Source organism: Berghia stephanieae, chromosome 10 (assembly GCF_034508935.2).
Source record: "Berghia stephanieae isolate SIO BIC M18660-M18661 chromosome 10, UCSD_Bste_1.3, whole genome shotgun sequence".
Taxonomy (NCBI): domain Eukaryota; kingdom Metazoa; phylum Mollusca; class Gastropoda; order Nudibranchia; family Aeolidiidae; genus Berghia; species Berghia stephanieae.
In genome coordinates, this window is record NC_088369.1 from 46,407,812 (window position 1) to 46,430,311 (window position 22,500).

General features: G+C 39.8%; 1 protein-coding gene across 1 annotated transcript in view; it reads left to right on the plus strand.

Moving 5' to 3' along the window:
- LOC144980684 (uncharacterized) overlaps nt 1-22,500 on the plus strand; it is a 66,401-nt gene that overhangs the window by 41,085 nt on the left and 2,816 nt on the right. Inside the window, exons 10-15 of the mRNA XM_078928363.1 lie at nt 1-98; nt 1,467-1,534; nt 8,419-10,031; nt 13,608-13,622; nt 18,152-18,401; nt 22,385-22,500. The exon at nt 22,385-22,500 is cut by the window's right edge and continues 31 nt beyond it. Of these exons, the coding sequence (XP_078784489.1) occupies nt 1-98; nt 1,467-1,534; nt 8,419-10,031; nt 13,608-13,622; nt 18,152-18,401; nt 22,385-22,500 (2,160 nt within the window). The remainder of the gene's footprint in view (nt 99-1,466; nt 1,535-8,418; nt 10,032-13,607; nt 13,623-18,151; nt 18,402-22,384) is intronic.

Genomic DNA, 22,500 nt, shown 5'->3' on the forward strand with positions numbered 1-22,500 from the left:
ACAATGCTCGCCCATGGAGTGCACTTGTCCGAATCGGAACTTGACATGATTAAAGCCCGGAATTCTGGGATATGCCACTGTCCGAATTCTAACTTCAGGTAAAAACGAAGAGAATGATCTAGAACAATGTATGGTTATTGTCACGTCTGATAACCTAAATTGTTATAGTCTTTGTAGTAATAGAAATCCTCTCAAACCAATTCAATGTATTGTCCTATTACAGCTAGTCCATTATTGTGTAACTAGATGGTGCAGCGGTGAGATATCTCGTCTAATAACAGAGTCAAGCGATGTTAACCGTCGTCATTGGCCGGATGGGTGACAGTGATCGTGGAAAATTCCGGTTCCTAAGTTATACCCCACTCAACTCAAGTGAATGTGAATGGGTACTTGGCTATAGGCAGTGACGGATATTGTAAGAGTGTTACTTTGAATAGGGCGACTAACAGTCGACTGGTACTGTGTGAAATAGAAATATGGTTTCTATATGGCCTTCTGGGGGTAATAAGTGAAACATTGCGAAACGCATTGAGCATGATAAATTCCTAGAAATGCCGTATATAAATGTTCATATCTATTTTTATATATTGTGACGCCTTGTGGTCTAGTGGTATAACACTCGCTTTAGGATCGGAAGGTCCTGGGTTCGAGCCTCACTCGGCGCATAGTTGAGTCCTTGGAAAAGGCTCTTTAGTCACATTCGCTCACCGTACTCAGGTGTAAAATGAGTACCTGGACTTGTTCAAGGAAGTCATCCAGGATGTTCCGGGTTTTATTGTTTTTGACAAGAAGGTGTTTTCAATTGATAACTAAAAATTGAATTATTTTTTTCACCGAAGAGCTAAAGACACGAGATGGTCGAGTGGATGAAGTATTGAATGTCTATCCGGTGACCCTGGTTCAAGCCTACTGTCCCCATCTCCATTTATTTGTCGTCATCAAGAAACTATCAAATGTCGTTTTGTTCATTTTCCCGCGCTTCATTGCAACTGCGCCTGGGTTAAATCAGACTTTTCTCAATTCAGACCCTAAAGAAGAAGGTCATCCGATCACCAATAAATGAAATCTTATAAATGAAAATCTTATTTTCTTCTTTTCAAATCTTTACTAGGCGTTTGACAGCAAATAGCCTTCAACAACCGTGACGTCCCTTCCCTCGTAATGACACATAGTAACTTAGCAACTGGTTCTAGACTATCGGAACAATGGCGGACCTTATGATATACTTCTCCGACGAGGATAAAAGTGTAACCAGAGGAGAAAAACATAAATCTGATCATGTTTTGACTTTTATACATGCTGATCACATGACACGTGAAAACAGTCTGGACAGCATGGAGAGTAAAAAGAACCGATTTCCTTTGTTTAGAACCAAGCTGCTGGTTGCTAGGCGACGTGACATCAGACTATTGAACCCTATTGCGTGACCATCATCCGATACATTTAACCTTGATCTTTCATTTCAGTCTGACCAGTGGCCTCATGGACTTGCATCACGTGATGGGGTCAAAGGTCAAAGTTGGACTCGGAACAGGTAAAGGTTTATAAATTAAACGGGAACGAACGTAAACTTTTTAAGGTCAAGATTGAGTGGTCTTGTGGTATGACACTCGCCTTCAGACATATAGGTCTCTTGTTCGAGTCCCGCTGTGGGAGCTGCAGACTTGTGAATCACATTTAAATATAATTGCGCCATATAGATACGCATACCAAAGTTTTCAAAACCTGAAAGAGCGTATTGTTTGATACATGACAATCAACGTTTACCTATCTGCAGGTCTGATGACCCAAATTGTTATGGGCTCATTGTTGTACTGAAAATAATCTAAAACCAAGGCAAAATATTTTCTATCCATAACAACAATTTTAAATCAAGCTATCTTGTCTTTGTATCATACCTGCAATTATGTACACGTGACCGTTGCTTTGTATCATACCTGCAATTATGTACACGTGACTGTTGTCTTTGTATCATACCTGCAATTATGTACACGTAACCGTTGTCTTTGTATCATACCTGCAAATATGTACACGTGACCGTTGTCTTTGTATCATACCTGCAAATATGTACACGTGACCGTTGTCTTTGTATCATACCTGCAAATATGTACACGTGACCGTTGTCTTTGTATCATACCTGCAATTATGTACACGTGACCGTTGTCTTTGTATCATACCTGCAAATATGTACACGTGACCGTTGTCTTTGTATTATACCTGCAAAAATGTACACGTCAATAACAACTCTTTAACCAGATCATCAAAACATCAACGAACTTTCTTTAGAATCGAAACACACGAGGGTTACGGGACTTGACTTCCTTGACTTACTTTTTTGAAAACTCCCTCTTGAGAAGGGCACCTTCGCCACAGAGTTCCATTTGGGATGACCGTGGGCCACCATCTCTGCTTCACCCTTCGTCATCAACATATCAACACTCATTGACTTATTCCCTTGAACTCCTCTGGAGCATCGGCTCCCACCACAGGTCTCCACCAGGTACATTCTTGGGCAATTTACTTTGCTTCACCTTTCATCATCAACATATCAACACTCATTGACTTATTCCCTTGAACTCATCTGGAGCATGAAGTTTCCAACTCAGTTCTTGACCTGGGATGATCGAGAGCCACTCTGCAGCTACAAAAACTGAAACCAAAGAAAAAAAGTATTTATGACTTGAGACTTTAAAAATAGTAGTAAATTATTCCTACTCTGCCTGGCCTGGACAATGTAGTCAATCTCAAAAATAGAAAATATTTTTAAAGGTGTGCAAAAATTGTTGATTCCCCACAAATTCGAATTACATGTTTCGGCGAACAATCTTTCTAGACAAAGAGATAACAAGTTGATAGAATCTGTGGGTTGTAAACAAGTAACGAGAAAAAAATGGATAAAACAACTTCAAAAAAAAACCCAGAACAAAATACCAAAAAAATGAACGTTTCGGGCTCAAAACCCTTCTTTATCTAACAAATGAAAAACGTAGATACATTACAGACCTACATAAAGGACACCCTAACCAAGATCCTATGACTTACAGAAAAGACATCCTAACCAAGATCATATGACTTACAGAAAAGGCATCCTAACCAAGATCATATGACTTACTTAAACTACATGCGAACTAAAATCCTATGATTTTCAGAAAGGACATGCTAACCAAAGACCCTATCATTTACATTAGGACATGCTAACTAAAGATCCTATAATTTAAAGAAAGGAGAGGCTAACCAAAGATCCTATCATTTAAAGAAAGGAGATGCTAACCAAAGATCCTATCATTTACAAAAAGGAGATGCTAACCAAAGATCCTATGATTTACAAAAATGACATCCTAACCAAGATCTAATTACTTACATAAAGGACGTGCTAACAAGCATCCAGTGACTTACATAAAGGACGTCTAACCAACAACCAATGACTTACAAAATGAACATGCTATCCAATATCCTATTACTTACAGAAAGGACATCCTAACCAACATCCAATGACTTTCAGAAAGGACGTGCTAAGGATGATCCTATTACTGACAGAAAGGACATTCTAACCAATGTCCTATGACTTACAGAAAGTACGTCCTAACCAAGATCCTTTGACTTACAAAAAGGAGGGGCTAACCAAGATCCAATTACAGAAAGGACATCTTAACCAACACCAAATGACGTAAAGAAGGGACAGCCTAACCAACATTCAATGATTAACAGAAAGGACATCCTAACCAAGATCCAATGACTTACAGAATGGACATCCTAACCAAAGATACTATGACTTACAGAATGGACATTCTAACCAAGATACTATGACTTTCAGAAAAGACATCCTAACCAAGATCATATGACTTATTTAAACTACATGCGAACTAAAATCCTATGATTTTCAGAAAGGACATGCTAACCAAAGAACTTATCATTTACAGAAGGACATGCTAACTAAAGATCCTATGATTTCAAGAAAGGAGAGGCTAACCAAAGATCCTATCATTTAAAGAAAGGAGATGCTAACCAAAGATCCTATCATTTACAAAAAGGAGATACTAACCGAGGATCCTATGATTTACAAAAATGACATCCTAACCAAGATCTAATTACTTACATAAAGGACGTGCTAAAAAGCATCCGTGACTTACATAAAGGACGTCTAACCAACAACCAATGACTTACAGAATGAACATGCTATCCAATATCCTATTACTTACAGAAAGGACATCCTAACCAACATCCAATGACTTTCAGAAAGGACGTGCTAAGCATGATCCTATTACTGACAGAAAGGACATCCTTACCAATATCTTATTACAGAAAGGACATTCTAACCAATGTCCTATGACTTACAGAAAGTACGTCCTAACCAAGATCCTTTGACTTACAAAAAGGAGGGGCTAACCAAGATCCAATTACAGAAAGGACATCTTAACCAACACCAAATGACGTAAAGAAGGGACAGCCTAAATAAGATACTATGGCTTACAGAATGGACATCCTAAATAAGATACTATGGCTTACAGAATGGACATCCTAACCAAAGATCCAATGACTTACAGAATGGACATCCTAACCAAAGATACTATGACTTACAGAATGAACATCGTAACCAAAGATCCAATGACTTACGAATGGACATCGTAACCAAAGATCCAATGACTTACAGAATGGACATCCTAACCAAAGATACTACGACTTACAGAATGGCCATCCTAACCAAGATCCAATGACTACAAATGCCAACGATCCTTACACAAAGATCCACTTACAGAATGGACAACAGATCCTAACCAAAGGATCCAAATGACTTACGAATGGACATCCTAACCAAAGATACTATGACTTACAGAATGGACATCCTAACCAAAGATACTATGACTTACAGAATGGACATCCTAACCAAAGATACTATGACTTACAGAATGAACATCCTAACCAAAGATCCAATGACTTACGAATGGACATCGTAACCAAAGACATGATTACTATGACTCCTACAAAGACATGACTACGACATCCTAACCAAAGATACTATGACTTACAGAATGGACATCCTAACCAAAGATACTATGACTTAACAGAAGAAAAAGGACATCCTAACCAAGATACTATGACTTACAGAATGGACATCCTAACCAACCAAGATACAATGACCTAACCAAGAATGATAGGACATCCTAACCAAAGATACTATGACTTACAAAATGGACATCCTGACCAAAGATACTACGACTTACAGAATGGACATCCTAACCAAAGACCAATGACTTACAGAATGGACATCCTAACCAAAGATACTATGACTTACAGAAAGGACATCCTAACCAAAGATCCAATGACTTACAGAATGGACATCCTAACCAAAGATCAATGACTTACAGAATGGACATCCTACCAAACAATACAAATGAATCTCCAAAATGACTTACAGAATGGACATCCTAACCAAAGAAGATTCAATCACAATATAGACTTACAGAATGGACATCCTAACCAAAGATTGACTTAGATGGACCTACAGAAGACGAATCAATGACATCCTAACCAAAGATACTATGACCTTACAGAAAGGACATCCTAACCAACAAGATACAAATGGACTCCTACAAGAAATGATAAAATATCCTAACCAAAGATACTATGACTTACAGAATGACTTCCTAACCAAAGATACTACGACTTACAGAATGGACATCCTAACCAAAGATCCAATGACTTACAGAATGGACATCCTAACCAAAGATACTATGACTTACAGAATGGACATCCTAACGAAAGATCCAATGACTTACAGAATGGACATCCTAACCAAAGATACTATGACTTACAGAAAGGACATCCTAACCAATGATCCAATGACTTACAGAATGAACATCCTAACCAAAGATACTATGACTTACAGAATGGACATCCTAACCAGGGGATCCAATGACTTACAGAATGGACATCCTGACCAAAGATCAATGACTTACAGAATGGACATCCTAACCAAGATACTATGACTTACAGAATGGACATCCTAACCAAAGATCCAATGACTTACAGAATGGACATCCTAACCAAATATACTATGACTTACGAATGGACATCCTAACCAATGATCCAATGACTTACAGAATGGACATTCTAACCAAAGATACTATGACTTACAGAAATGACATCCTAACCAAAGATACTATGACTTACGAATGGACATCCTAACCAAAGATACTATGACTTACAGAATGGACATCCTAACCAAAGATACTATGACTTACAGAATGGACATCCTAACCAAAGATCAATGACTTACAGAATGGACATCCTAACCAAAGATACTATGATTTACAGAATGGACATCCTAACCAAAGAATATGACTTACAGAATGGACATCCTAACCAAAGATACTTGACTTACAAATGGAGATCCTAACCAAAGATACTATGACTTACGAATGGACATCCTAACCAAAGATACTATGACTTACAGAATGGACATCCTAACCAAAGATACTTGACTTACTAATGGACATCCTAACCAAAGATACTATGACTTACGAATGGACATCCTACCAAAGATACTATGACTTACGAATGGACATCGTAACCAAAGATACTATGACTTACAGAATGGACATCGTAACCAAGATACTATAACTTACAGAATGGAGATCCTAACCAAAGATACTATGACTTACGAATGGACATCCTAACCAAAGATACTATGACTTACAGAATGGACATCCTAACCAAAGATACTATGACTTACAGAATGAACATCCTAACCAAAGATCCAATGACTTACAGAATGGACATCCTAACCAAAGATACTATGACTTACAGAATGGACATCCTAACCAAAGATCCAATGACTTACAGAATGGACATCCTAACCAAAGATACTATGACTTACAGAAAGGACATCCTAACCAAAGATACTATGACTTACAGAATGGACATTCTAACCAAAGATCCAATGACTTACAGAATGGACATCCTAACCAAAGATACTATGACTTACAGAATGGACATCCTAACCAAAGATACTATGACTTACAGAATGGACATCCTAACCAAAGATACTATGACTTACGAATGGACATCCTAACCAAAGATCCAATGACTTACGAATGGACATCGTAACCAAAGATACTATGACTTACAGAATGGACATCGTAACCAAGATCCTATTACAGAAAAGACATTCTAACGGACAGCCAATGACTTACAGAAAAGACGAGCAAAATAGTTCCCTGTCGTCTTCTGGTCTTTATGTAATGTATCCATGTTTTTCTTGGTTGAAAAGGGTATCGAGCCTGAAAAGGCTTGTGTTTGATTTTGTTTTCCCTTTTTGTTGTTTTTGAAGCTGTTATATTTATTTTTGTTTGTTACTTTTTTACAATCTTTTCTATACACAGCAGTATTTAATTGATCTTCCAAGTTAAAAATAAAATTTAAAAAAGTAAAATTCCCTTTATTCATCCCCATGGGGAAATTTGTCTTAAGGGTGGGCCTATTCCGAGGGAAGACTGAAATAACCCAGGCGTCAGCCGCAGAGCAGCGCCGCAAAGTGAACTATGGCAAGGTGACTTGCTCAAGGCCACACACAGAAAGCGGTCGAACTCGTTGCCTTTCGGATACGAAGCAGAGACCTTACCGCTGAGCAACGCCGCCCCACATTCAGTCACAGAGAAATATCAGACTTCGCAAAAAGTTTTTATTAAAGTCACATTTTGTCATTGGCGGGAAATTAGCACAGGTCTTCGTCAAGCATGGAAACGGGATAAAATGTGTTAAGATCAATAAATTAATTATCTTATCTTATCTTACTAAAGGCTTAATAGGAATTATCCTTTAAACGCCTTATACAATAGTTTATAATTACAGAATCTCATTGTATCATTCACAGACAGTTTTACACAACTTTGAATGTCAGGAAACGTAGATCAATACAGCAATCTACAAATCAAAAAATACTATCATGGAATACTGGTAACTGAAAATTGGTCATGATCGAATAAATCATAAATGTACAAAGTTTATAGTCCAATGAAATATTAATGACAAAAAAAATCATGCCAGAAACAATTACCAAGTTTATTTCTGTAATAGAATCTATTTTCTAATTCACGTCGTTTGTTCATCTATATAGTTGTCCTTTCGGGCCGAAGTTTATCCCGGTTTCTATAGCGTGAAACGGAAAATAGCAATTGCTTGTTACCCTTTGGATAGGATGCTAGTCTATCGCAAAGTTCTTTCCGCCATTTCTAAGAGACCTAGCGACCCAATTACTGTTGGTAAGACAGTGAGAAAAGTGGGGGTGTGGGGGGGGGTATTATTATCATTATTATATTCTGATGCGTAAGAATATCAAATTTTATGTTTTATTCATCACATTCCCGACGTTTAATATTTCTTTTTTTTTTCTTAATTCGAAATTATTGAAATTTCTAGACTTTGGTGCTGGCAGTAGCCCGTCCATGCTGGATGCCATTCGACGTGGTTTGGAGGCGGCCAAGATACGACATTTTGATAGGCTGAACAACCTCAACAACAACAACAATCAAAACAGCAGCAGCAGCAGCAATAACAGTAGCAGAAGCACCACCACCACTGCCCAAAGTGACAACAATAATCACAGCAACATCAATTCACGTCGTATCCAGAACGATGACTGCGATCCAATGAAATCTGACCAGATCGGTGTCACGTCACACAAACAACAACAACAACAACAACAACAACAACAACAACAACAACAACAATTTCAACAACACATCACGACAACACACAACAACAACAACATAGCAGAACACCACACCCAGTACACACATAAGACCAACGTCAATCACCTACAAACATTATCGATCAACCTGAGCAGAGGGTGTACACCACCCCAATCCGACGTTAACACACCTCACAATTTAACAACACCACCCACAACACTTATCCCTCCACACAACCTCCCAATCCTTATCCCTACACCACACCTCCCAATCCTTTTCCCTTACACACACCTCCCCAACATGTTACCCCTACACACACCTCACACCAATCCTTATCCCCTACAACCAACATCCCCCCAATCCTTATCCCTCACACCACACCTCCCAATCCTTATCACACAACCTCCCAATCCTGTATCCCCTACACCACACCCATCCCAATCCTGCCCTACACCACACCCCAATCCTGTATCCCCTCACACCACACCCTCCCCAATCCTTATCCCCTCACACCACACCTCCCCAATCCTTATCCCCTTACACCACCTCCAAATCTGTATCCCTTCACCACACCTCCATCCTGTATCCCCTCACACCACACCTCCCCAACCCTTTATCCCCTCACACCACACCTCCCCAACACTTTATCCCCTCACACCACACCTCCCTAATCCTTTATCCCCTCACACCACACCTCCCCAATCCTGTTTCCCCTTACACCACACCTCCCATCAGTATCCCTTACACCACACCCAATCCTGTATCCCCTCACACCACACCTCCCCAATCCTTTATCCCCTCACACCACACCTTCCCAATCCTGTATCCCCTCACACCACACCTCCCCAATCCGTATCCCTTCACCACCTCCCATCTGTATCCCCTCACACCACACCTCCCCAATCCTGTATCCCCTCACACCACACCTCCCCAATCCTGTATCCCCTCACACCACACCTCCCCAATCCTGTATCCCCTTACACCACACCTCCCCAATCCTGTATCCCCTTACACCACACCTTCCCAATCCTGTATCCCCTCACACCACACCTCCCCAACCCTTTATCCCCTTACACCACACCTCCCCAGTCCTGTATCCCCTTACACCATACTTCCCCAATCCTGTATCCCCTCACACCACACATCCCCAATCCTGTATCCCCTTACACCACACCTCCCCAATCCTTTATCCCCTCACACCACACCTCCCCAATCCTTTATCCCCTCACACCACACCTCCCCAATCCTTTATCCCCTCACACCACACCTCCCCAATCCTGTATCCCCTCACACCACACCTCCCCAATCCTGTATCCCCTCACACCACACCTCACCAATCCTGTATCCCCTCACACCACACCTCCCCAATCCTGTATCCCGTTACACCACACCTCCCCAATCCTGTATCCCCTCACAACACTTCCAACTTATCCCTCAACCACACTCAATCCTGTGTCCCCTCACACCACACCTCTCCAACCCTTTATCCCCTTACACCACACCTCCCCAATCCTGTATCTCCTTACACCACACCTCCCCAATCCTTAAAGAAAGAACTTATTCAACGTCAGTCAGCATTTTGTAGTTGAAAATTACAGAGGGGACGAGGGAACTACAAATGTCCATTATTTTTTTTATTTTTTTGTGTGTGTGTGGGGGGGGGAGGGTGGAGAGGGGGACTGCCCACTTTGAGTGACGTCAGGGGCAAAATCTACACACTATAAAAAAACACCACTAAAATTACAACCATTAAAGACCTGAATGTGTGTGTTTGACACGGTGCTAAAGCAAGAAAGTAAAATACAAGAACAAAAAAAAACAACAAAAAAATAAAACATCCCCAAAAAATCAATCCTCTGACCTCCTGATTCCATGTCAGACGCGCTACCAACACGTTTTCGTCTGGCACCGTTTCATACAGGTCTTTAACTAACACTGGTGACTGCAACCTAATTGGATTCAATAGTCTGATGCCAGTCGCCCAGCAACGGCGCCATCGTGGTTCTAAACAAAGAAAATCGGTACTTTGTATACTTCATGCTGGCTAGAGCTTTTCATATGTCTTGTGATCAGTATGTGTATTAATGAAAACATGATCAGATTTATAATGTTTTTTTCCCCCTCTGGATACGCTTTTATGCTCGCCGGAGAAATATTTCATAAGGGGTCCGCCATTGTTTCGATAGTTTAGAGCCAGTTACTAAGTTAACCAGGCGTCATTACGAGAGAATTGACGTCAGACTGGTGAAGGCTATTTCTCATCTATTTAAGAGTTATGACTGTAGTTTTTCTGATGTTCTATTTATAGAGTAATTGATTTGACCCGTGAAATCAGTCAATAAAGGCAAGCAGTCACGAAAAATACAGAAATGGAATCTGTACTCTTCGCCCGCCAATTGGGTGATTAGTCCTCATTTAAGTCCCTCTAACAGACTATAAACATTTAAGATTACACTCAGTTTTTTAAATGTTGGTACAGGATCTGTCGGACAGATAAAATGAGTATTTTACCTAAAGACATAGAATCAATTGATTTTTTAAACGAAAAAAATCCGACCCCCCCCCCCACACACACACACGCACACACAAAACAAACAAACAAAAAAAAAGAAAACAAAAGGAAAAGATAATCAACAACAACAACAAAATAACAAAAACACGAGATCTTATACTGAGCAATTTCTACTAGACTTTAGTGATTTTTAAAAAAAATTCGTGAGCGTTTATATAGAGCAACATCCAATAAACGTGCTCAAAGCGCTTTACAAAGGGTCCCTGACCAACAGCAGCAACGCGTAACATGTAGAATGAGACATAACGCCTATTAGGCGATATTGCAATTTTATTTCGACGGAGACAACGCTGTGAACAGCCAGGTACTCATCTTACACCTTAGTACGATGAGAGAATGTGAGTAAAGAGCCTTTTCCAAGGACTCAACTCAGCTATGCGCTCGAACCCAAGACCTTCCGACCCGAAAGAGAGTGTCATACCACTAGGCCACACAGCCGCGTGGAAACTCAGGGGTTTTTTTTAATTTTTTTTTTTTTTTGGGGGGGGGGGGGGGGGAGGTTTAATGGGTTTTTTTATGTTCCATAATATATTAAATGGACACCAAGTATTTTTGTCAAACGCCGATTTGCATTTACTGTGAAAAACAACCACGAGGAAGGAATTAATCTGCAGTTTTGTTGTTTTTTTTTGTTTTTTTTTAATCTTTTATTTTATTTTGTATTTTTTTTAACAACCCCGAATGCGATAAACTCGGTTAGGAATTTTCATATTCATGACGGTAGAAATAGCACATTCACCTCGTGTGTGTCTTAGTGTAAAATGCAGGTGACCCATGGACACAAACCGGAAATGAATGGTTGAACCGGAAGAGGGGAATGTGTGACGTCACGACTTCCCATCATATTTCCAGCATTTGGTTCATCCCGAAATATTACCGTTATGAGTTGGCGGGTAACATTTTATACGGATAAAGCCCAATGTTAAGTGAAAACCCTCTCTGACTATTATAGATGGAACGATATTGACACCACTCATCTCTTTTGGTTTTAGACAGCCATTGTATGTATTAGTTCTCAGGAAACGTTATGAATCAGACTATAAACGTTTAAGATTACACATCCTTTTGTGTGTCGGTACGTCATATTCGGCTGACAGATGTTGTGAATATTTTGCTTAAACTAATAACATTAATTATCTGTGATAAACGCTAGTGTGATCATTCCCTAAGGCTTAATGCATTCGTGTTTGTTACGCCAGGACATCTGTATCCATGCATTCATTGGCCTTATTCATTTTCATTTATTTACAACACTCTGATGGGGTGTGACAAATCTATTTAAAGCAAATATGTAGCGCATTTCCTCTAACCCATTGCGTGTTCATACATCACAATTCTCCATTCCACCCCTCATCCCCAACTAGCCCCCCCCCCCCCCCCTTTCCGCCCACACACATTAATCCATCAGGTCATAAAGAACCAACTTGCTTTGTGCCGATGTCTTGGAATGAGATTATTTGGTTTTGTCAATCTCTGTGATAAACTTGTAAGCGGATTTTTCTCAAAGTGGTAAAATATCGGTGTATGTTTGTGTGTGTGTGTGTGTGTGTGTGTGTGTGTGTATATATATATATATGTGTGTGTGTGTGTGTGTGTGTTTGTTTGTGTATTTATGTATGTGTGTGCATGTATGTTTGTGTGTGTGTATGTGTGTATGTGTATATGTGTGCGTATATGTGTATGTGTGTGTATGTGGGTATGTATGTGTATGTATGTGTGTATATCTGTGTATGTATGTGTGTATGTGTGTTTATGCGTGTGTATGTATGTGTGTATTTATGTGTGTTTATGATGTGTATGTGTGTATGTATGTGTGTGTATGTTTGTATATGTATGTGTGTATGTGTTTATGTATGTATGTGTATGTGCGTGTGTGCGTATTTGTGTGTGTATGCGTGTTTATATGTGTATGTTTGTATGTGTTCGGATGTTTGTGTATGTGTGTTTATGTCTGTATGTGTGTACGTGTGTATGTGTCTGTCTGTGTGTGTGTGTATATATGTATGTGTGAGTGTTTGTATGTGCTTGTGTGTATTTTTTGTGTATGGGTCTAAATGTGTGCGTGTATGTGTGTATGTGTGTATATGTGTGTTTGTGTGTGTATGTGTGTAAGTATGCGTTTGTGTGTGTGTGTGTTTAAATGTGTGTGTATGTATGTGAGTGTATGTTTGTGTGTGTATGTGTGTACGTGTGTGTATGTGTGTATATGTATGTATGTACGTAAATGTATGTATGTATGTATGTGTGTGTTTGTGTATGTGTATGTGTGTGTTTGGTGTGTGTGTGGGGGGGGGGGAGGATGTGTTCCACCAACTCTGATGTTCTTATTGTGTTCTTTATTCCAGCAACCCGGAGTGCCTGTAAATTTAACATGAAGTAGGACACGCTTAACTTCATAAACCAAATTGAAATCGGATTTACCATGCCCAATGCCCTTGCATGAACAAAAACTGAATAGAACAGTTTCAATAATAAAAAAAAAGAACAAAATACCAAACACGGAACGCTCAAAACCATTTAGCAACCAACAACAACAACAACAACAACAACAACAACAACAACAACAACGACGACGACGACGACGACAACAACAACGACGACAACAACAATAACAACAACAACAACAACAACAACGACAACAACAACAACCCAATAAATACATAAATACGAGCATAACTAAAAAACACAGATCGACAGCTCGAGTTTTAATTGTTGTTATTGTTAATGTTGTTGTTGTTGTTGTTGTTGTTGTTGTTGTTGTTGTTGTTGGCTGAGGAAGGGTTTTGAGCCCGAAATGTTCCGTGTTTGGAATCTTGTTCTGTGTTTTTTTTAAAGCTATAATAGGGAATGAGATTAGCGGAAGAGTAGCGTCCCTTGATTGGACGTCACCCATAGTCTGTGACTTCACCGGCGGAAAAGTTATTAGAGAAAGAACGTCATGTTGGTTGTGCGCATGCGTCTCTCGTCCTCGCCCAGAGCACGAGAGACGCATGCGCACAACCAACATGACGTTCTCTCTCTAATAACTTTTCCGCCGGTGACGTCACAGACTATGGGTGACGTCCAATCTAGGTACGCTACTCTTCCGCTAATCTCATTTCCCTATGTATTGTTATACAGTGAGTTGTCGTTTGTAGTGCTCATGGAAACAAGTGGTCCCATTGGTTGAACTATTGAATACAATTCACGATTTGTTTTCATTTTGGGCAAAAGACTGGAATTTTGACGTCATTTTTTGGTCAGTGTCAGCGTGGCCTTCGTAAAACTATGGCCTGATACCGTAGCCATCTTTATGTTATAGCCTGATACTGAAATCCAAAAGGACTGGCAGTTTGACGTCATTATTTGGTTTTATCAGGCCAAAACTTTACGAAGGCCACGCTGACACTGACCAAAAAATGACGTCAAAATGCCAGTCTTTTGCCCCCAAAGAAAACAAATCGTGAGTTGCATTCAATAGTTCAACCAATGAAATGACTAGGCGGTGCAAAAACCAAACAATGACGTCAAACTGCCAGTCCTTTTGGGTTTCAGTGTCAGGCTAGAACAACGATGGTAACGGCAATCGGTCCGCATCATACCATTTCTAATAGACAACTAGATAACCACGCCTCTCGGACAGTCGTCATAATGTAAACAATGGCAGTGATTGGTAAACATAGCAAATTACACAGATTTTAGTATCGATGGTATGATCTAAGTAAAATACTCACTATACTACTGCCAGATCAATAGAACCAACACAGAAAACTCTGTGTATACATAAATGTTTAGAATCTGATCGAGAAAATCGTGTGATAAGTCCAGTCACCCATTTGTCAATATAAAAACAATAACAATGATCAGAGAGGGGTTGATTTCACTCACGTTATTGTTTATAAACAACCAACTATGTTTGTCCGAGCACGTGTGAAGGTGTGTCACAAATTCCATTTATCGATTGGTCAAAAATCTACGGGTTAATCGCATGAGTCTAGCATGTTGCAGTTCTAACCGTTTTGGCTTTAAATCCAATTGGTGGAATCTGGTTTACCCAATGTAATACTGTGCTGTGATGGTGGGCCACATATACCATTTGCTGTGAAGCATATTATGGGAATATTTGCGGCTATGTGGTCTCGGGGTACGACACTAGCCTTCGGATTGAAAGGTCCAAGGTTCGAGTCCCGCTCTCAGCGGCGCATTGTTGACTCCTTCTCTCTCCGTACTTGGGTGTAAAATGGGTACCTGGTCGTGAAGAGCATTGTCCCTGTCGGAAAAAAATATACATATAATTCGTCTAACAGGCGGCACGCCTCGTCTCGTCCTGTATGTTAACTGTTGGCCTGGGATCCCTTGTAAAGCGCTTTGAGCACGTTTCGTGGATGTTGCATCTCTTTATAATAGATCAAGTGTTTGTTTTGTTTTTTTGTTGATTGGGGTGGGGGGGGGGGGTGTTAAGAACCCATAACAGTTTGAGTTGTCAGACTTGCGAAAAACACACATCGGCCCACAACATGTCGGCTTATCATACCTGCCAAGTGGTATACGTCGTTCACAAACGTGCGTGCTGATTTATTATTTCGGACTTTCCCTCATAGATAAAAAAAAGTATAGAAGGAAGGAAATGGATTCAATAGTCTGGTGTCACGTCCCCCGGCAACGGTGGCCATCTTGGTTCTAAACAAAGAAAATCGGTACTTTTTATTCTTCATGCTGGCTAGAACTTTTCATATGTCTTGTGATTAGAATGTGTAAAGGTCAAAATATGATCATATTTATAATGGGTTTTTTTTCCCTCTGGATACGCTTTTATGCTCGTCGGAGAAATATTTCATAAGGGCGTCCGCCATTGTTCCGATAGTTTAGAGCCAGTTACTAAGTTACAACTACGAGGGAAGTGACGTCACGATTGTTGAAGCGTATTGAGGTCAATCAGCTCTTTGTTATTATTTTTAGCCAGCCATTTTATGAGTAGTTCTCACTAAACTGTATTAATCAGACTAAAGTTACACATAGATTTGTGCGCGGGTACGTTATATCCGACTGGAGGATGTTGTGAGTGTTTTTAACTGACGCATATCATTGATATCAAATTAAAAGAAAACGATTTTAGAATAAATTTCAATTTATATAAGCATTTATGTTATTGATTTTATATTTTTTCATGGCATGTCTTAGTCGCCTCAATGTGCTTTCTCCAAGCCTTTTGACGGTAACCAACGGCCACTCATTTACAGGTCCGATAACCCAATTCATTTTGGGCTCATTGTTGTAATGGAATCTTTTTTTTTTAATGACGCAAAATGTCATTGTCTATTATCACAATGTTAAACTAGGCCCAAAAGTGGATTCGGATGTCAGACCTGCCTATATGTAAACGTCGACAGTAACAATTCATCGAAACAGAATTTTCTTCTTTTTATTTTTTGTTTATCGCTTTATCGGCTGAGTGGTGTAGTAGTATGACACTCGCCTTCGGATCGGAAGGTCCAGGGTTCGATTCTGCTCTGAGCGGCGCACAGTTATTCTCTGCAAGTGCCTCTTAACTCACATTCTCTCACCGGACTCGGGTGTAAAATAGGCACAGCTCCGGGGTGTTAACAGGGTTGTCTCTGTCCGAAAAATACATTCGCGTCTCGTCCTATAATGTTTAGTGTCGCTGTTGCCTCGGGACCTGTTGTAAAGCGCCTTGAGCACGTTTTGTGGATATTGCCCTATATAGATAGAATGAAGTTGACGTCACTCGGGTATTTGTTATTGTTTTTTGCCATCCGCGTTTATGAGTAATTCTCACCAAACTGAATGAACCAGACTATAAATGTTCAAGGTTACACACAGTTTTGTGTGTTGGTCCGTTATATATATCCGGATGACAATGTTGTGAGCTTCTTAGCCAAACGCATACTATCTGTACAGGCCAATTGTTTTCCTGTCCAAATCAAGATCTGAATATTATGAAGAATGTTCAAAGTATCGTAAGACATGGTGAGAAAAGGGTTATGGGTTGTATGCGATTGGCTAAGGAGCTCACAACATTGCCATCCGGAAGTATAACGGACCACCATATAAAACTATGTTGTAACCATGAACATTTATAGTCTGGTTAATACAGTCAAGTGAGAATTACTCATAAACGTGGATGGCAGAAAACAATAACAAATACCCGAGTGACGTCAACTTCATACCATCTATAGACACGCCAAATTGTCAAGGTGAGCACCTATTTTGTGCAATATCCTCTAAATGTCCTCAAAGCGCTTTACAATGAGTCTCTATCCAATAACAATACTTAAAATGTAGGACGAGACGTGACGCCTCTTAGACGATATTACAATATTTTCCAGCTATTAACAGCCAGGTACTCATTTTACACCCGAGTACGGTGCGGGAATGTCAATAAAAAGCCTTTTCAAGGACTCAACTATGTGCCGCTCAGAGCGGGGCTCAAACCGTGGCCTTCGTAAAGTTATGGCCTGATACTGACCAAAAAAGGACGTCAAAATGCCAGTCTTTGGCCACAAAAGAAAACAAATCGTGAATTGTATTCAATAGTTCAACCAATGAAATAACTTGTTTCCATGAGCACTACTAACGAAAACTCACTAGACGGTGCAAAAACCAAATAATGACGTCAAACTGCCAGTCGTTTTGGGTTTCAGTATCAGGCTATAACTAACGATAGTTACGCTCAAACCCAGGTCCATCTAATCTCGTAGGCGAGTGCCATACCACTAGACCCCAATAGCCGTAGCAATCTTGTGCATACATACCGTCACCGTGGGAATCTTTTAAAATTCATTCCACAATTAATTCATTCAGTTTGTCACAAGTATGGAGTCGTTTCCATGACAACGGTGTGTGGTAGCAAATTATGCTTATATCATCGATAAATTGGAATTTCAATGAGGACAAGAAACAGGTCAACTCTATCGTGGACGCCTCTCACCGAGAGTTGCATCGATTCCTTGAGAACAAAAAACAGGTCAACTCTATCGTGGACGCCTCTCAGCGAGAGTTGCATCGATTCCTTGAGAACAAAAAACAGGTCAACTCTATCGTGGACGCCTCTCACCGAGAGTTGCATCGATTCCTTGGAATCCTAACTCACCAGTCACTCCTTTTCGGTTCTGGGCTGTGCGGCCATGTGTGGTCTAGTGGTATGACACTTGCTTTCGGATCGGAAGGTCCTGGGTTCGTACCTCGCTCGGCGCATAGTTGACTCCTTGGAGAAGGCTCTTTGCTCACAGTCTCTCTTCATACTCAGGTGTGAAATGAGTATCTGGCCGTTAACAGCCTTGTCTCTGTTCGATAAAAATTATAATATCGCCTAACAGGCGTCATGTTAAATGTTGCTGTTGGCCAGGGACCCTTTGTAAAGCGCTTTGAGCACGTTTAGTGGATATTGCGCTGTATAAAAGCCCAAGTATTTATTGTTTTTTTTTTGTTTTTTTTTGCCGGGGTGATTTAGTTTGTGAAACATTGAAATGTTGTGTGACTCCCGACGTCCAGGTTTGAAACCTTTGCCAAGATTAGGTCAATTGATCTATTCTATTAGAAGGACGAGTTTTCAGATACGAGTTTTGTTCCAGGTTACTCAATACGATTCAATTGTCTGATGTCACGCTGCCTAGCAACGGCGGCCATCTTGGTTCTAAACAAAGAAAAACATTACTTTTTATTTTTCATGCTGGCTAGAACTTTTCATATGCCTTGTGATCAGAATGTGTAAAAGTCAAAACATGATCAAATGCATGTGTTTTTTTTTCCCTCTGGATACGCTTTTATACTCGCCGGAGAAATATTTCATACGGGCGTCCGCCATTGTTCGGATAATTTAGAGCCAGTGTTACTAAGTTACCATGCGTCATTAGGAAGGAAGTGACGTTACGACTGTTGAAGAGTATTTACTGGTTCATATGAAATATGAAACTTGAATAAATAAAATTAATTAAAATTCCCTTTATTCATCCCATAGGGGAAATTTGTCTTTAGGGTCTTTTCCAAGGGAAGACTGAAATAACCCAGGCGTCAGCCGCAGTGCAGCGCCGCAAATTAAGCTAGGGCGAGGTGACTTATTGCTCAAGGCCACACAGCGCGGCGGCGGGTGATCGAACTCGGTACCTTTCGGGTACGAAGCAAAGACCGTACCGCTGAGACACGCTGCCCCCGAATCTTTGCTTTATCCTTTGAAGATAATTAATGTGTGTGTGTGTGTGTTTGTGTGTTTGTGTGTGTGTGTGTTAGAGTGTTTGTTTTGTGTTTGTGTTTGTATTCTTGTCTGCATTCGTGTTGTGTATGGATGAAATCCAATATTCAATAGATAGTATGCGCTTGGCTAAGAAGCTCACAACATTGCCATCCGGAAGTATAACGGACCAACACACAAAACTGTGTGTATCCATGAACGTTTATAGTCGGGTTAATACAGTTCAGTTAGAATTACTCATAAACGCGGATGGCAAAAAAAAAAAACAATAACAAAGACCTGAGTGACGTCATCTTCGAACTATCTATAAGATTGCAAGCACACGACCTTGTACACTGTTGTGTTATTGTAAAGCACAACATTACTATAGATAGTTCGAAGATGACGTCACTCAAGCCTTTGTTATTGTATAATTTTGCCATCCGCGTTTGTGAGTGATTCTCACTAAACGGTATTACCCGGACTATAAAAGCTCATGATTACACAATGTTTTGTGTGTTGGTCCGTTATACTTCCGGATGGCAATGTTATGAGCTTCTTAGTCAAGCACATACTATCTATAGCTTGGGGGGGGGGGGGGGGGGGGGGTAAGGGACACAAAACACACAAAATCGTGCAAATGGGAGCGATCTATATTCAGGGTTTCGTCCAATTGAGTCATCGATCACATGATATGCTGCTGTCTAAGGATTGGACATCTCTTAATAAATGTAAACACGCTGCTTTGTTTATGAAAATGTTGTAAACATACACATGTGTCAAGCTGAACAAAATGACATTGGATAGTTCGAAAACTGTGAACACTTTTCACTATGTGGGTCACTTTGAGCACAGTTTGTAGCAATGACTATGAAAATTTTTGTTTTCTATTTTTGTAGGAAATACTCCTCTTAAATCAAAGCCCTATCTCCACTGAATAAAAATCTTTTTGAATTTTGAAAATCCATTAATATATAACAAAGTTATGCAGTTTCAAAGCTGTCATTTATTTGGATGACTCACAAAGAGAAAAAAATACGACAAATATGGGACGCTTTTTCTGCGTTTTATTCTGGTTTGTGGCTGTATCTCGCTTAATACGTGGAATTAGATATTAAAACTTGGCAATTTTATGGCAAAATTATCAGAAAATATGATGAAGACATCAGAAGAGTTCTAACTTGTATAGTTTTAGAGCTGTATGGCTAGGGTCAACTATAATTTTGTTTTATAATATGCATAATATTGATCATTTGGAACTTTTCCGAAGTGTAATCTTGTGTCTACAACCCATACAAATGACACGAAAATTGCCTGCTAAATTATTATCAATCAGTCCCGTGAGACCATGGCTTATGTTATTTCTAGTATTTATTTGAGAGAGAGAGAGAGAGAGAGAGAGAGAGAGAGAGAGAGAGAGAGAGAGAGAGAGAGAGCGAGAGAGAGAAGAGTGTTCATCTACTATCCCTATGACATAACAATGAAACAATGCCTTAATTTTAAAAAAGCGCGCGAGGATTTATTGTGTCGTCAGTCACCGCGAACAAGTTGCCAGATGGCCACGTGTGTGGCCAAATATATAATTTTGCTTCTTTTATTAAATTTTATTCATCTATTTTTGTCTCATTGACATTTATCCTAGTCTATTCAATTTTCTGTTTGTTAAAATTTAGTTCATTTTAAGTGGGCCAGTCTTAATAGTGAAAGCCATATGATTTTCTATTTAGCCACTTTTGAAGTCGAATTTGGTCAGTTTAAAGTCTGGCCATCTGGCAGCCTTGTCTTTCTCACGTCAATTTCGTGTCGCGCGATGGTGGAGCAAAATGGCCGTCTCCATATTTTCACTCATTGAAATGCAAATTGGGTTGATGTTTTGTGAGAATACGGGAAAAGTACTTATCATAATCCAATGAAATTTGAAATATAAATAGAAGAAATGTGCATATATAACCTTTTGAGCGACAAAATCTCTCCTCTTTGTAGTTTTAGAAATATTATACTCCAAAGAGTTAAATCTATTTTTAACGGTCTTCTCGTAATAGTAGAGTTTTGTCGCTTGACATAATCTAAAATGACCTCTTTTCTAACTGTGTGCCAACTTTCAGTCATATTCATCGATAAACAGCTTGGTATTTAATTTTTTAAAATAGCATGTACGAAACGGCTTCGTCCCATATTTTGTCCGGAATTTGGGCACTTCGTGAGCGAAAAAGAGGCCCAAAGATTTGTGGGGGATAGTCATTGCTACAGTTTGCAATGTGACCAATGACCTCGAGCACATGGACATGTAATATAGATCATGTCCATTAGTATTAGTTATGAAAGCATGAATTTTTTTTATGAAAGAGAAGTTCGTGCTCTAAGGTTTAAATTCTGATATAGAACGACTTTTCCATTACTCCAAGAGCTGAGATATCAGCAATTTAAATTGTGTAAAAATTAACGGTGGTGATGAAACGATATTCTGCTTTGGTGTCAAAGGTCAAAGACTACGTCATCGGTACCGAGTTACACATTATGTGCCCTGTTGCTGAAATCGAAATCGGAAGTATAACTTATCATAACATACAACCAGAGAGGTTATATTATAGGGAATGAGATTAGCGGAAGAGTAGCGACCATTGATTGGACGTCACCCATAGTCTGTGACGTCACCGGCGGAAAAGTTATTATAGAGAGAGAACGTCATGTTGATTGTGCGCATGCGTCTCTCGTCCGCGCTTCTGCGTCTCTCGTCCTTCAAATATCAATCAATTTAAATGACCCTCATCTCGAGAGCAAAATAAATCTCAAACATGGGACTGCGCCAGGTTAAAAGAGCTATATATTGAGCAATAATCACTAAATATGCTCAAAATGGCATTCCAGACTATTTTGTTTCCAGTTGAGCTAAGAAATATAATGCAATTCCCCCCCCCCCCCCTCCACCCATCTTTTTTTTCCTTTTCTTCTCAGTAATGGGCCTAGATGATGTGATAGGAAATTTCAAGGTTGGCAAAGACTTCGATGCCATATTGGTTGACGTGAATACTTCCGGCACACCTATCGACATTTTCCGGTCAGACACGAGG